This window comes from Ursus maritimus, unplaced genomic scaffold (assembly GCF_017311325.1).
Source record: "Ursus maritimus isolate PB19 unplaced genomic scaffold, ASM1731132v1 scaffold_1, whole genome shotgun sequence".
Taxonomy (NCBI): domain Eukaryota; kingdom Metazoa; phylum Chordata; class Mammalia; order Carnivora; family Ursidae; genus Ursus; species Ursus maritimus.
The window spans coordinates 102790346-102805318 of record NW_024423343.1 but is presented as its reverse complement, the minus strand read 5'-3'; the positions used below and the strand labels follow the sequence as shown (position 1 = coordinate 102805318).

Here is a 14973-nt window from a genome sequence, read left to right as displayed (position 1 = left end):
ATATATATATATATATATATATATATATATATATATATATATGTATACACACACACACACACACATGAATGGTATATATAATATATATAAATGGTATATATAATATATATAGTATATATAACAACTCAGTCAAGTATTGCTTGAAAATCATGGCAGGCAGACAGAGAGCCCTCAGGCAGAGTAGGGAAGGTGTAGTTGTTGGGGTTGAAACTGGTTATGTTAGGGGATATCCTAAGGTATTGTAATGGTTCCCCTCTGGTCTTCCTTAGCTGATGGATTCATCCCCCAACTGTGGGTGCAGGCTGAGAACTAGCTGTCTGTCCCCTTCTCTAGAGATTTACCCTTGGCCAAACAGAAGCGTGCTTGCCTAGGAAGCTGCCACTTCCTGGTTCTCATCTCACCCAGTGGCAGACTGCTACAAAGTTCCAAAAGTCAATCCCATTGTCTTAAGACATGGCTGATATTTTTGGTGCAACCCGTGGTCCAGAACCTCCTCTTGGCATCAGCTAGGCCTCAGCTGAGATCACATTTCTTGCTAGCTTTCCCTTCTGCCTTCCCTCACAACCTGTCTCCAGAAATCACTCCCCACAAATAAATTGAATCAGAAGTCCCATGTCAGCCCAGCTTCTAAGATGTTGTCCTTGTACTGAAAGCAGTGAGGTCCAGGAGATATGGGTTCCAACAGCCCTTGCTATAGCATTTTTACTTGTTCACACACCTGTGGGCCTGTGTTTATCAGAGAGAGCTGTGTTATTACTCTGAAGGGTTCTAATGCTTATTACTCAGATAGTTCAGCTGTGATGTCCTACAGTGAGTACTTCCTTTGTGAAGAGTGGAGCCATTAAGAACCTCATTGATCAGAAAAGTATATCAAGCTGCACATTTCACAGTTCAGAAGTTATACAGGAAGTGAGGGAAATCAGCAGGAGGGCATTTGGGGCTTGGAAAATTTGGAGGTCAGTCCCAAAGAGGGTATCTCATTTATGCCCCTTGCAGGCCAAGGATTGATTCACATACACATAAAAACACCCAGGTGAGAAGAACATGTATATAAAACTTGAAAAGGCTGTAGAACTATACTGTTCAATGTGGTAACTATTAACCACATATAGCTCTTTAAATTTAAATTAGCTTGACTGAAATTAAACTTTCAGTTCTTAAGTAGCCTTAGCCACATTTCAATAGCCATATGTAGCTAGTGGCTGCCTTATTTGATAGCACAAATAAAGAATACTCCATCCTTGCAGAAATTTCTATTGGCTAGCGCTGCTGTAGAATTTCTCTTATAAAATGGTAGAGGCTGAGTTCTATTTAATTTGTTGGATCAATATAACTTAACTCTTTTTATCGGCTGCTCAGGTAATGGGGGGTGCTTTTAGTGGATTATTTATTCCTCATTTAATGGAGATATAATTATTGAGTTCCATCCATGGGTAAAGCAGTATAAAAGATTGAGGAACAAGATAAACCACTCTCCCTATTTTTAGGCATATAGAGAAAAATATGACTCTCCCAAGATTTTTGAAGGGAAAATGGAACAGCGGAATTGAAAGTCATTTAAACCTGCAAATCTCATATTGTTGGCATGACCACTTAAAACTTTTCTCTCATGAGCAGCATACGTTTTGCACAGCTCACACACTACATTTACCTTAGTTTCCTGGGGCAGTTTTGTTTGAAAGACAGTGCCTAGTCTAAGTCTGCTGCTTGAGTTGAGTCACTTTCGACTCCATGACTTTGGGCAAATAATTTCTCTACTTCAATAAAAATAATATAGTTAAGTGTCCACTCTAACAAGAATCAAGGATCAAGATATTTGTCTACTCATAGGTTTTATGACTATGGCCCCAAAATGGTTAAATACAAGTATGTTTAATTGTTACTTCAAAAGCCTCATTTTAGGTTCTAAAAATTAACTCTGGCATCAGATCAACCCATTAGGAAGTTACTCCTTTGACTGGAAAATGTGCAGTATAACCCATCAAAACGGTAGGAGATACGGAGAGAGAGAGAGAGAGAGAGAGAGAGAGAAAGAGGAGAAACATAGTTAATTCTCTTACTCCATACCAGATAATTAGTCTAAAGCCAGCCAAGGTAATTCCACCACCTTTGACTGTGATTGGGTCCAGAAGTGGACATATGCCCAAATTATGGCTAAATGAACAGAGAAAAACTGCTGGTGATGGAAAGCTGAGTGGTTGGGTAGGCTTGGGTCCTGGAAGTATCTCACAGCTCTATGCCATGGTTCTCAAACCTGAGCACATCAGAATCAGTCGAGGGGCATGGAAAAACGAGGTTCTTAGGTCCCACTGCCAGAATTCCTGGTCCACCAGGTCTGGGATAAGTCCAGACAATCTACATTTTTGTTAACAAGTTTTGAGGTGATATTCAGCATGCTGCTGTTCTGAAGAATTGAATTTGATGGCTTACAAGCAAACACTAGGAGTCCAGGCTTTCTGTTTCCCAGAATGCTGCTGAGTCTGGCCTGAGATGTAGGGTGGGCATATTAGCTGGAGGAGGATGTGGACTCTGAAGATGGCATTGTTGAAATGAATCTACTAGCTCTGGAGCCTGTGCTCACTGAGGGTGGGGTAGGGTAATATATTTTATTTTTATTCCTTTAAAAAAAAAGTAGAATAAAACACAGATACAGAAAACATCACAAACCCAATACTTAGCTTAATAAGCTATTCCAGGGTGAACCCCCTTGCAACTGCCATGCTGTTCAAGAAACAGAAGTATGGATACCTCTCAATCTCCATGCACCTAGCTTCAATCATTTAATATTTTTTCAAGCTACTGAGTTCTTTTTTTTTTTTTTCAAGCTAGTGAGATTTCTGTTACTTGCACACAAATTTATCCTAACAGAACTATCTCAGGGATAATACTGATTGTTCTGAATATTTTTGTGGAAGGGATTGATTAGAAGCAAGTCCTTAGCAAAACAAATGACATAGAATCTCGTATAAAATCTGGATTTTTATTAAACATGTACATTGATTAGCAAAATGAAGTCCAAACACAAGTAAGGGATTGCATAGACAAGTCTAAGAGAAGTGTAGTTTGAGACACTCGAAAGGGGCCCCCAGGGAAGAGACCACCACCAGATATGGAGCACCCAAACTGGAATCCTGGAGAAAGATGAACTGCTTGTTTATATTAACTCCTGTTTTCTGGTTGCTTGAAGTCAGTTATATGTTACCATTTTCACTCCATATGGTGGATTCAATAATCCTTAGCTCATTTTTTAATGGCATTTCCACAAAGACTTTTTCTTTGGAGATTTTATTTATTTGTCAAAGAGAGGGAGAGAGAGAGAGAGCACATGCAGGAGGAGGGGCAGAGGGAGAAGCAGGCTCCCCACTAAGCAAGGAGCCCGATGTGGGACTCCATCCCAGGACCCTGGGATCATGACCTGAGCTGAAGGCAGACACTTAACCAACTGAGCCACCCAGGCCTCCCATTTCCACAATGTCTAAAGTGAAAGGTTTTTAGATAGATTTTAAACAAAGAATTGAGTAGACCCTACTTAACTACTTCAGGTTAGACAAAGTGAAAGTATCCACCATACAATATGCTATTCAAATACAACTTATTTCCACCTGGATGTGACCTTCATTGCAAATACAGTGGTAAACTGTCCATCACTAGACAAATATATGTCATTAATTACCCTGCCCTTAGTTGCATTACTATACTTTTAGGTTACAATGCTTTAAGTTAAATGCGGTGAACTGGCAAACGGAAGATCTTGTCTCTTTGCGAAGTATTAGTGGTATCAGATAGGTGATTGCTTGAGCTAGCATTTTACAGAGTGCTACTTAGAAATAATCTCAGCTTGGCATTTTAAAGGAAGTGACCGGTTATCAGAAGAAAAAGTAGAGTCAATTACATGGGTTTATCTATCACTCTCATTTTGTCAAATGTTGATGTTTAGAAGCTCTGGAGAATTATATTATTATGAGCAAAATATATTATCATGATTCCTCCTTCCCCCCTTAACATCACTGGGTTTTGCAGTTATCCTGGCTGAATAGAGAGAGGGTCATCACGTTGGATTTGTCTACATTGAGACTGGGTCCCAAGGCTCCTATTAAATAGCAGAAGATTTCTATTCTGTGTCTCAATGATCTATTGCCGTCCTAGTCAGAGAAGAGGCCTAGGGCATTGTTTAAATATCTAGGTCAAGGTTAGTTTTGCCCACAGGCCTATTAGGCTGTAGTATGATTTCAGGGGCATGAAGGAGGCACAGGGGTCCATACCTCTCTTTCTCCCTTGATGCCTGAAAATCCAGGCTTTGTGGTTAAAATACATGGCGATACCATTTGAAATGCCAAAATGACCTGAAAGCAGTGACTATTATGGCAACCTCACCTTTACTCCGATTAAGATCTCAGATCATCATGAATAAAGATATTAGTTAACTTGGGGTAGACAGATTTAGATTCAATTCCAAATAATTGGCTGTGTCCTTAGGTCAGTGACTTGACCTCTCTGAGTTTATTTCCTCATCCTTAAAAATTGAATGATACCAACTCAGAGTACCGATGTAACGACACAAATAGAGCTTACGTTTCTACTTCTTGGTTTCGAGCATGGTTTCTTATTCATAATAACTTAGATAACTTTGATTTCCTCCCATCCCCCTGGCACCCACCTCTGAGATCCAGAGCTGAAAAAGGCACAGAAGTTAAGAATTGAAGGAGCAGAAAATTGGACTGTGTAAATGCCACTGTGGCTAACGCACTGGTTCTGATCAGAAGTTTGGGGGGCAGAGGCTGAGATTCTGCATTTCTAACCAGCTCCCAGGTGATGCTTGAAGCTCCACACAGAGTCCACACTTCGAGTATTGAGGAGAGAGTGAAGTCACAAAGGAAAGCTCAGAACTTGACACTGGTCATGCTAGGGGGTGGGGGGCAGTGAGGGCAGGATAAAAGAAAGGAAAAGAGCTGAAAAGAAGGAAAGAACCCTTCAAATGGAGAAGAGGAAATGCGGTGACAGAATTCTGCACGTCTCACTGTCTTTCTGTCTGCACGTCTCACTGTCTTTTTAAACAGATTAGACGATATCCATATCATGTCTGGCTCGATCAATTCAGATGGGAGACTGGAGCTGTCATTTGCAAGCGGGCATCATGGTGCTGCCTGTGAAATTGGATCCTCAGGATTGTCACCTCGCTATCTGGAACAAGTCCCCAGATAGCCAATATCACCGTAATTGCAAGAACCCTGACGCCTGAATTGCTCTGAATCCACTTCTCCTTACAGAAGGACCGGTGACACCAAACTGAAAACCAACTTCCAAAAACCTTCAGGGGTCCTTAGCTTTTTGCAACCAGTGCTGTCCAAGGAGAAAATAAAAAGCGTGCATGGAATCTGTGCCAGATGGGGGCAAGGGTTTTGAGCCTCTTCACTGGTCCACGAGCCCAGGAAGATAAAAAGGCCCTGACATAAAAAATCAGATTCTCCATGGCAACAAAATTGTCATGCCAGAAACATACAATCTCAACTTACACAGGCAAGCATCTCAAATATACACCAAGTGAGGAAGAGAGATTAAAATTTCAAGGAACAAACGGTAAAGGTAATTGTCTGCAAAACTGTGTCTGGGGGAAAAGAGGGGTGGGGAAGAAAAATACAAACCTCTCCTCTCATGGGGCCAGAGAGGTCTGTTCTTATTTGCCTTTTAATCATATAAAGTAACTTAAAACCTTCCCCTCACTTTGGGTCAGGTCTAACCCACAGTTCCGTGGCATCACGCTGTGCCACCAACTCTGCACGTCCTGCTGACAGTAAGTGCTTGTCGGAGCCCAGCTGACTGTAAAGCCCAGATCAAAAGCTTTCTTGCCAGAAAACAAATCACATTTGACAAAGATCCCTCCTAAGCCACAATTATATAGATTGACTTGGTAACCTAAGTTAATAGAGATCTGACCCCCACTTTAATGCATTTTGTTGTGTGTGTCTGTGTGTTTTTAAGTAAATAGTTCTCTTTTTTACTTTTTATTTCTTTGTATGTGGATGAGAAAGGGCTGAAGGATGTGTGGACGGAGAGAACAAAAGTTCTATTTGGCAAATCCCTTCCCTAGATGAGATAGCGGTGTGAACACTATTGCAGTGGGCACGAACCACCTAATCTCCCTCCCGGTTTGGTGTGTTGCCCAGACTTTGGCTCCTACAGCAGTACCTCAGGGCAAAGGCTATTTCCAAGGACGAGTTCTTTTTTCTCAGAAAGATTACTTTGTCACTGACAGAACTCCAGACCTTTGCTTCACTCGGGGTCTGAGGATGTTCATCAACACACCTTTCTTCTCTTCGGCTTTTGAACGGATCCCTGCTTCTGACATGACCAGCTCAGCAGCAAGGCAGCCCTTCCTCCTGTGTATAGGTCAGAGATGTGCATGCTTGAGTTCTGAGCACACTCGAGAGGGAACGTGGTCCTTCATTACCATGTTCAATGTATGCAAAAGGTGGATATGGTTGCCAGGAGTCAGCAGTGTTAAATGGTTCCTCTTTGGGAAATAGCTCAACAGTGACTAGCTACAAGGATGCTATTGAGCACACTCCATACGAGGGAGACATAGTTTCATGGGAGTCAAGATTTTTACCACTTGGATTGCATCTTGGGTGGCATGCCGGGGAGATTCTTTATAAACGTATAGAAGTCTGAATGGGGTAGAGTAGAAGGAATTCACAAAATACTGTGATAAGTGAATGATGAATGAATGAATGAGCAAATGAATGAATGGAGTATGTTAAGAAAAAAAAATATCCAGAAACTGGGGTGCCTGGGTGGCTCAGTCGTTAAGCATCTGCCTTCAACTCAGGTCATGATTTTGGGGTCCTGGGATCAAACCCTGTGTCTGGCTCTCTGCTCAACGGGGAGCCTGCTTCTTCCTCTCCCTTTGCCCACCCCCACACTCATGCTCTCTCTTTCTCAAATAAATAAATGAAATCTTTAAAAAATGAATGAATGAATAAAAAAGTAATTAATTAACAAAACACTATATGGAGAATTCAAATTAAAACCAAGATGTTCTTTGAAATCTCCATGTGTATCTGAAAGTATCCTAAGTTTCAAGCCATGCAGAACAGTTTGCATTTCTGGGTATATTTGATGTTTTTCCTCTTTTAAAATAAAAGGGAAGTTTTAGAGAAAGACATGTAGAAAGGAGTGTTCATTAGAGATATATAATACTTCTAGGCTGTTTCAGTGGGCAGACAGCATATAAGTCTATTTTTAACAGGAGAAAAAAGTCATTACTATACTGACATTTCCAATCTAAACAAAAATTATAGTTTTCTCAACTTTTAAATTTCTATATTTAGAAAAATTGTATGACAAAAATCTATTCTTAATAACATGAACATAACTTATGTTTTATTATAACATATGCTATATATTTATATATTCTGTGTAAGTATTATATGTAGGTGCATATGTACATATATATGACTATATGTATGTATATGTGTATATGTATATATATATATATATATCCTAATATATGGGTGTGTGTGTATACCTCTCTCTCCCTCTCTCTTTCTATATATATACCCTGTATATATCCACCTCTTTCTCTCTATATGACTCTGTGTGTATATATATATATATATATATATAAAACTATATGCATATATATTGGTTTTCTCTCTATCCACACATATATATTATTTATATTGCATATATAAAGATGATAGTATCAATATTATCACTAACAACAAATGTTAGCTTATATGCTAATTTACATTATCCATGTAAACTCTTTATGAATAGGATTTGTGCCTATTTTTACCAATTATGTGCTAGAATTCTAACAGAGTGCCTAGCACATGGTAGGCACTTCTATTAATATTAATAAATATTAATAGAAGAATTTGTTATTTATGAATTCATTCAACCTAGCAGTTTGGAACTCTTGTTGCATTTTAGAATCACCTGGAAAGCTTGCATTTGTTTACTTATCAATACCACCCTTGGGCCCCATTTCAGACAATTAATTCAGAATATCTGAGGTACGAGCTCAGGCAGTGTTACTTATAAAACTATCCAGGTGATTCAAATGTACAGCTCTTGGATGAGAACCAGTGAGCGAACCTCTCCTTGAGGCTGTGTTAAATTCCCCCTGAGAGCAATGGTTGGACCCAGGGGGTGAAGGGGAGGCTGCTAGCCCTGGCAATAGTGCTAGAGATGAGTTCTAGACCAATGTATCTCAGCTTTCTGAGACTGCATCTTTTGCATGGCCTTCCTTTTTGGGACTCTGGTTGGGAGAAGGAAGAGAGCTCAATATCCTCTCTGCACACATTCATGCTTTCCTTGGGCTCAGGCACACAGACTCGCTAGTGAGCAGGATAATTATAATAAATTGGAGCAGAGACATCTGTGCTCTGTCAATATCTGTCCACTAGGGGACGAGCTGGCATATGATCAGACTCACAGATGCCCCAGAAACTGACCAGGTGCTACTAGGCAGTATTGACTTTCTGCCTAGTTGGATGGGATTGGGACAAACTCTGGCCTGGATGCCCCATTGGGGGCCCATATTAAAATCTTCCAGACCGGGTTTCTTCCTGAAATGACAAATGGACCTCCCTGCTCTGGTCCAGCGCTCTACCCTGCAGTGAGAAGTACCTTTCGAATGTGAAAGTCTTCCTCAGTCTGCACATAATATGTCAAGGCAGACATTACTGCTCCACTTTACAGATAAAGAACTGAGGTCAGGAGTAGATAGGTGACTTGTAGACGATCACAGAGCTTGCAAGTAAATGCCAGAGGCAGCATTCGAACTCAGGCCAATCTGTTTCCAATTCTCTTTCTAATATAGCCCTTTTTAACCTATGTTGATGAACCAATTTGTTCATGGGGTGGTTAGGAGCAAAACTTGGGTTTTTAATGACTTGGATTTGATTCAAAGCATCTCCCCTTCCTACCTGTGATTTTAAGCATGTTACGCTACTTTTCTGAGCTTTAGGAACCGTATCTGAAATTAAAAGGTAATACCACTCATAGCATTTTTCTGAAGAAAAAACACCTTAATAAAGGTGAAATGCTTTATAAAATTCTTGGCATAGGGTATTCAGCAAAAAGGTAGTGTTAGTACACAACTGTTATTAATATTTTCCTGCCGGATTTTTGATTGGTTACTCTTCTTCCTTTAGGATAGCATTCTTTTTAAAAATTTATTTATTTTATTTTTTTATTTCAACTCAATTTAATTAACATATGGTATATGATTAGTTTCAGGGGTAGAATTTGGTGATTCATCAGTTGCATATAACACCCAGTGCTCATTACATCATGTGCCCTCCTTAATGCCCTTCAACCAGTTACCCCATCCCCCACCCACCTCCCTTCCAGAAACCCTCAGTTTGTTTCCTTAGTTATGAGTCTCTTATAGCATTCTTAAACTCCTTTCTTAACAAAACCATACAACTTGCTAACTTAAATTACTGATCCCATTATAACAGAATACCTGTGAAATGTAGTGTAAAACAAATATCAAATATACAAATAAAAATTACAAATCATTATCATGATTAATGAAAATTCAAAATTATAAATTAAAATGTCAAAAAGTTAATAAAATGCCAACAAGTTAAGTCATTCTGCACTTTATATCCATAACACAACAACCAGTTATAACTTATTCCAGAATGCAAAGATGGGCCAATATTGGAAAACAGTAATATGATGGGCCTCATATTATCAATGAGGAGATATAGTCAGGAATAATTAATATGAACTCTAACAGATCTTGAAGTTGCATACACATTTTTTCCTCAACTTGAAGAAGAGTTTATAATGTTCATTAGATATAAAAATATACAAATATAATCATATATTAATAATCTTTAAAAAGTAAAAAAATAAATTTTAAAAACCTTCAAAAATTAAAAAATTCAATTACACCACTATATATACGTATACATACATATGTATATCATAAAAGTCAATCAAATCTGACTAAAAATATATCTACCTAGATACACAACATTATATTTGTTAAAGACATTTCACATAAGAGATTAGTTAAGAGTTGTCTGCTCTTACTTCCATCATATGTTCTAAAGATACACACCCAACATCTAGTCACAGCTGTCTCTAGCTGGTAGGCTCACACATTATTTGCATTTTCTTACTTTTACTTAGTAGTACTATATATTTTTTAAATTAGGAACATTTATTTTATTGTAAAACTTGAAGTTATTGAAGGGAACATATTGGTAGATTTAATTCATGTTCATTATAAACATGCTACAGTAATAATATTTTGGTAGCTATTTATGTTAGGTACATGAAATATAAAAAGAAAGCAATTTAAAAAACCTAAATTTCACAAAGGCCTCTCATAATAATCAGAGAAGAATAGTGTGGGTTGGGGAGATAAGAACCAGCATACTTTGATATCCATTATGCACAGGGAAACATGGTTTAATTCCATTTTAACCTTCTCTTCCCATTCTTTTTCTGAACAGTGCTCTTGGACATGATCCCAGGGAATGGAAGTGCTCTCTTTCTTCCATGTCCCCACACTGTGCTTATTCAGCACTTGCCTCTAGAGTTTCAGTCACCTTACTCACCAACTCTTCGGTTGAGCTGAGCTGGGCTGTGAGTACCCGTGAGGTCTGAGGAACTGGAAAAAGCCATTGGAGAGAGCAGGGATGCTAACGGGTCATCACAGTTGTCTATAACGATAAGAGAGAAAGAAAGCAAATTCTATTAGCAAGAGATGGCCCGTAAAGAGAGGAATCATGGCATTAGCCAACATCATTTACCAACCACTGCTCTGAACAAGGCCAGTACCACTTGTTTCCATGTGCTCTTTCATTTACTCCACAGCCCTGAAAGACAGGTATAAATTTCTTTCACAGTTGGAGACACTGACTTTTAGAGATGTTTGTCCAAGGTCACAACACTAGAAAATGGTGTGGCCAGAAATCTCACTGATTTGTCTAACGATCATCTGCTCCTTTAATCAATCACTTGAACAAAGCCTCAAGTTATGGCTACTGAGCTTATTCTAGAAGGAAGGACACTGTGGAAGGGAGGATACAATTGTTTACCTGCTCTCCCATCTTCAGTACCTGAGGACTCCTGCCATAGGTGTATCTAGATGGAGAGAATGATTTAGAATGTCTCACTTCTAGTTGTGTGAAAATCTTTGGAGTACGAAAGACTAATTCTAATTCTTAATTTCTATTCCACAAAGTAAAGGATTTTGTACATCTTGAATCTGATCTTTACTTCAGGAGCAGCCCTTCCAGCCTTCCCTAATGTAACAGGTAGGCTTTCTAAGGTTTCTTTGATGCTGTCCAAATGTGGAACAGTGTGGGGTCAGGGGGAGAGATGTGGTCTTGGAAACATAAACCTGTTTCTCCAGATTGATCATGCAATCTCATGCAGAGGATCCCGCTCTTCACAGAGCAAACTGGTCATCTAAATGTTCTGTAATCATTCATCTATTTGTTTGCATCTTACACTAAATGACACACTCTTTGTGGGACTTTAGCAAATAAGCTGATTCGTAATAAGACTTCAATAAAGGTTTATTGAAAGAAATGGATGGTGATGGAAGAAAAGAAGGAAGGGAGAAAGGAAGGAGTTAGTTCACACGACAGTACAAACATGTTTTTCCTATTTTTCCATTCTGTACACAATTGACTTTTCAGGACATGGCAAAATGATGTCATTAAATCTAGACATACCTCATTCAAACATGATTTTTATGTCATTCAGTTCGAAGGTAAACTTCATGTATTAAAGGCTCTCAGGAAAGGAGAGTCTGATTTTTTTTTAAATGTACATTGGATAGGAGGCTGTTTGTTTATCTAGAAAATTCTTAGAGAGGACTATTTCATCTAACTCCAGGAAAATTAATGAGAAACATAAGGATTAAATTTTTGTTTGTTAAATGTGTTAAAAAAATCAACTGGCAAAGTGTATTTTGAGTTTTTCCCCAAACACAAATGTTTGAAAAATATTTTGAGGTATTTGACAAACACAAAACAGAGCCAGATCCTCACTAAGGAGGAATGACATAAAAATCACAGCAAGGACGCTTCTGCAGTTATGGTCATTCTGCGAATAGAAAGCAGAGCTCAGGCCGCTTTATTCCAGGCATACGATGCGGGGGAGGGGAGGGGCATACACACATACAGTGCATTTATTTGGAAACATACATTGGTTACACTATTTATATATTAGCAAACAATTTGGATGTGATGCAAATCTTACATTTGCTTATACCTATCTCATCATCAGGAAACATTAGGTAAATACAGGAAACTGAATTCAATGGACCTGAGCCCCGCAGAAATACAATATACCCGTACAAGTGCCCACATCAAACACCACACGACATCATACTTCGCAGCTATGCTATGAGCCACACCTGTCTGCATCTGTAGTTAAACCATCCTTCAATTCCAGGTAGCACTCCTTGCACTCACAACCCTTCTGACACCCACTTCCACAAGCAAATTGAACATTTTTAAAAATGCCGTGTTTATACATTTAGACATTTACTTACATATTCCTTAAACATATAGCATGTATAATGCCATGTTACCATTTTTATTAGGTCCTTAGGACTTTTTTAATATGTTGCCAATGACATATTTGAGCTTTGTGCCCCTAACCCTGTTTCCCCTAAAGCAGGAATAGAAGTAACTTAATTGTTTCAATTTAATTCAGTCCAAAAAATATTTACAAGGACATACTTTATGCTTGATCTTGGATAAGCACTGGGGATAGAGTTGAGTAAAATTCAATTTTAAATTTCAAATTTAAATTGAATTTAAATTTGAAATTTAAAATTGAATTGAGAAATAGAATGAATGAATAAATATTTTATTTATTTATTTATTTATTTATTTATTTATTTATTATGATGAGAAAGTTTAGGAGAATTTCACCAAGGTTACACCTAAGCCAATAAAACGGGGACCCAACTATATAGACATCCAGACAAGTAATCTGCTCCATCTCCTCCAGCCCTATGCAGTCTCCCCTTTCGCAAGTTGCTGGCCTCAGGGAAAGGTTTGTTTCCAAAGCCTCTTGGCCTCTTGACCCCAACTGCCATTTTCCCCACTGGCCATTTCCTCTTCTAAATAGTACCCTCCTTGTATCACAGTTTGTGGGGTCAGTGTTTCCACTTTGAAAATTGGCAAACCCATCGTAAACAATCTGTGCTAAAGGGAAGGTCCAGAGGCAATTGTTCAGGACTCTTCTCATCACAGACCCTGTGCATTGCAAGAGTGGCTTTTAGAGAACATGGCTGAACTTTTGTTGTATTCCTAAAAGTGAAAATAATGGGGAAATTTCAAATTGGAAAGGAAGAAAGACCTCTCCTCCCCAGCCAGTACATAGCTCCCTTTGCCTTCTTTATGTCACCTAAATTGAGAATAGATCAGGCCTCTTATCAAATTAACCCCGGTCATTGGGAATTAAGAATTTGCCCATATAACCATTCTAAGTCTAAAAGTGTATTATTTTTAGACATGTGTCTTATTCTGAAAGCAGAAGAGAAATGATCTAGCATAAATGAGGACAGTTTATACATGTTTTAATCATGATTCGGGACAGTCGGGGACAGTGGAAATTACCAGGAAGGCTAGAGCTGAGAGCTTGTCCTTCTAGATTGGTTTCTTCTCTTGCCTTGGCAACTCCAGTTAATACATTCAAATGTACTAAGCAGTATCACCTTTGTCTGCAAAATGAAGAGAGTCATCTCTGACATATCCAGCCACAGAATCATCTTACAAAAGAACGAGAAGACATGGGAAAATATGGGAGAAAGCCCCCTTTAAAGGATAAAGCGCAGAATGAAACCAGGAAGCACTATTGTCTGTAATATTTGTGGTAATCAAGAAAAACAATTTCAACAATTTTATTTGTGAGATCTTGTCCATATGTCACGATACCTGCTCAATAATTGATGTCACCGATAGCTTTTTTGCACTAAAGGGCCAGATGAGAATGAGAATATGAAATGGAGGGGAAACGAGTAGGTGAAGAATCACTGGAGAGTGAGAACAATATTGCACGGGACAGTCCTCCCCCTCTGTGGATCAGCAGCCTTGCAGAGACTGGGCCAACATCACACCAAACACATGGCTGGGAAGGAAAGAAACAAAGCACCATCTGCTTCACCATTCCTGCAGTCTTTAAATAAGCAAACCCGTGTTGTCATTACATGTTAGGCACCACTCACATCTCTGCCTTCTGACAGTGTGTCTGCACAATGCTAAATCCATCAGTCAGTTCCTCCAAAAGTGCGGCGGATGTTTATCTGTATTTACATGAGGAGAGAGGAGAGGGTGAAGAAACTCAGGTGGGCAGAGAGATGTTTGAAGTTTAGGGAAAACATACCAAGGGAGTAAAGTCAAGCTTTCAAGAGGACACACAACCTGAGATAGACCTTCATAATTTTACTAGAATATCATTTTCCACACTTGATGCATGCATTGGCATAGTAGAATATTTTCAAAACACACTTAAAAATCCCATGGATGGGGCTTGTCTTTAAAAGACTTTTTACAGGGGTGCCTGGGTGGCTCAGTTGGTTGAGTGTCAGACTCTTGGTTTTGGCTCAGGTCGTAATCTCAGGGTCCTGGGATCGAGACCCATGTCGGAGTCCACACTCAGCAATGAGTCTGCTTGAGTTTCTCTCTCCCTCTCCCTCTACCCCTTCCACTCTTGCTCCCATGCTCTCTCTCAAATAAATAAATAAATCTTTAAAAAACTTTTAAAAATTTTGCAAAAAGGAGACAAAGTTAAAAGGCTATTATTAAAAATGCAAACCCTTACTCATGTGTGATTTATTAATTCTCCAATTTTCTCAGCAGATAACTTCATTGCCATCCTTACCTTTTTCCTTTATAACATAAAGGTCACTTCCTACTCTATCCCATGCCCAGGCAGATAAAAATCCATGCCTATGGGTATGATGGAAAGTAACTCAGCTCTTTCCAA

At 39.0% G+C, this 14973-nt stretch overlaps 1 protein-coding gene across 2 annotated transcripts in view; it reads right to left on the bottom strand.

Annotated features, from left to right (window-relative positions):
• The window catches only part of CNTNAP5 (contactin associated protein family member 5), a 772957-nt gene that overhangs the window by 594600 nt on the left and 163384 nt on the right, over positions 1–14973 (bottom strand). For both annotated transcript variants that reach the window (XM_040619104.1, XM_008686098.2), the window contains exon 2: positions 10581–10685. In XM_040619104.1, coding sequence (XP_040475038.1) covers positions 10581–10685 — 105 coding nt within the window. The remainder of the gene's footprint in view (positions 1–10580; positions 10686–14973) is intronic.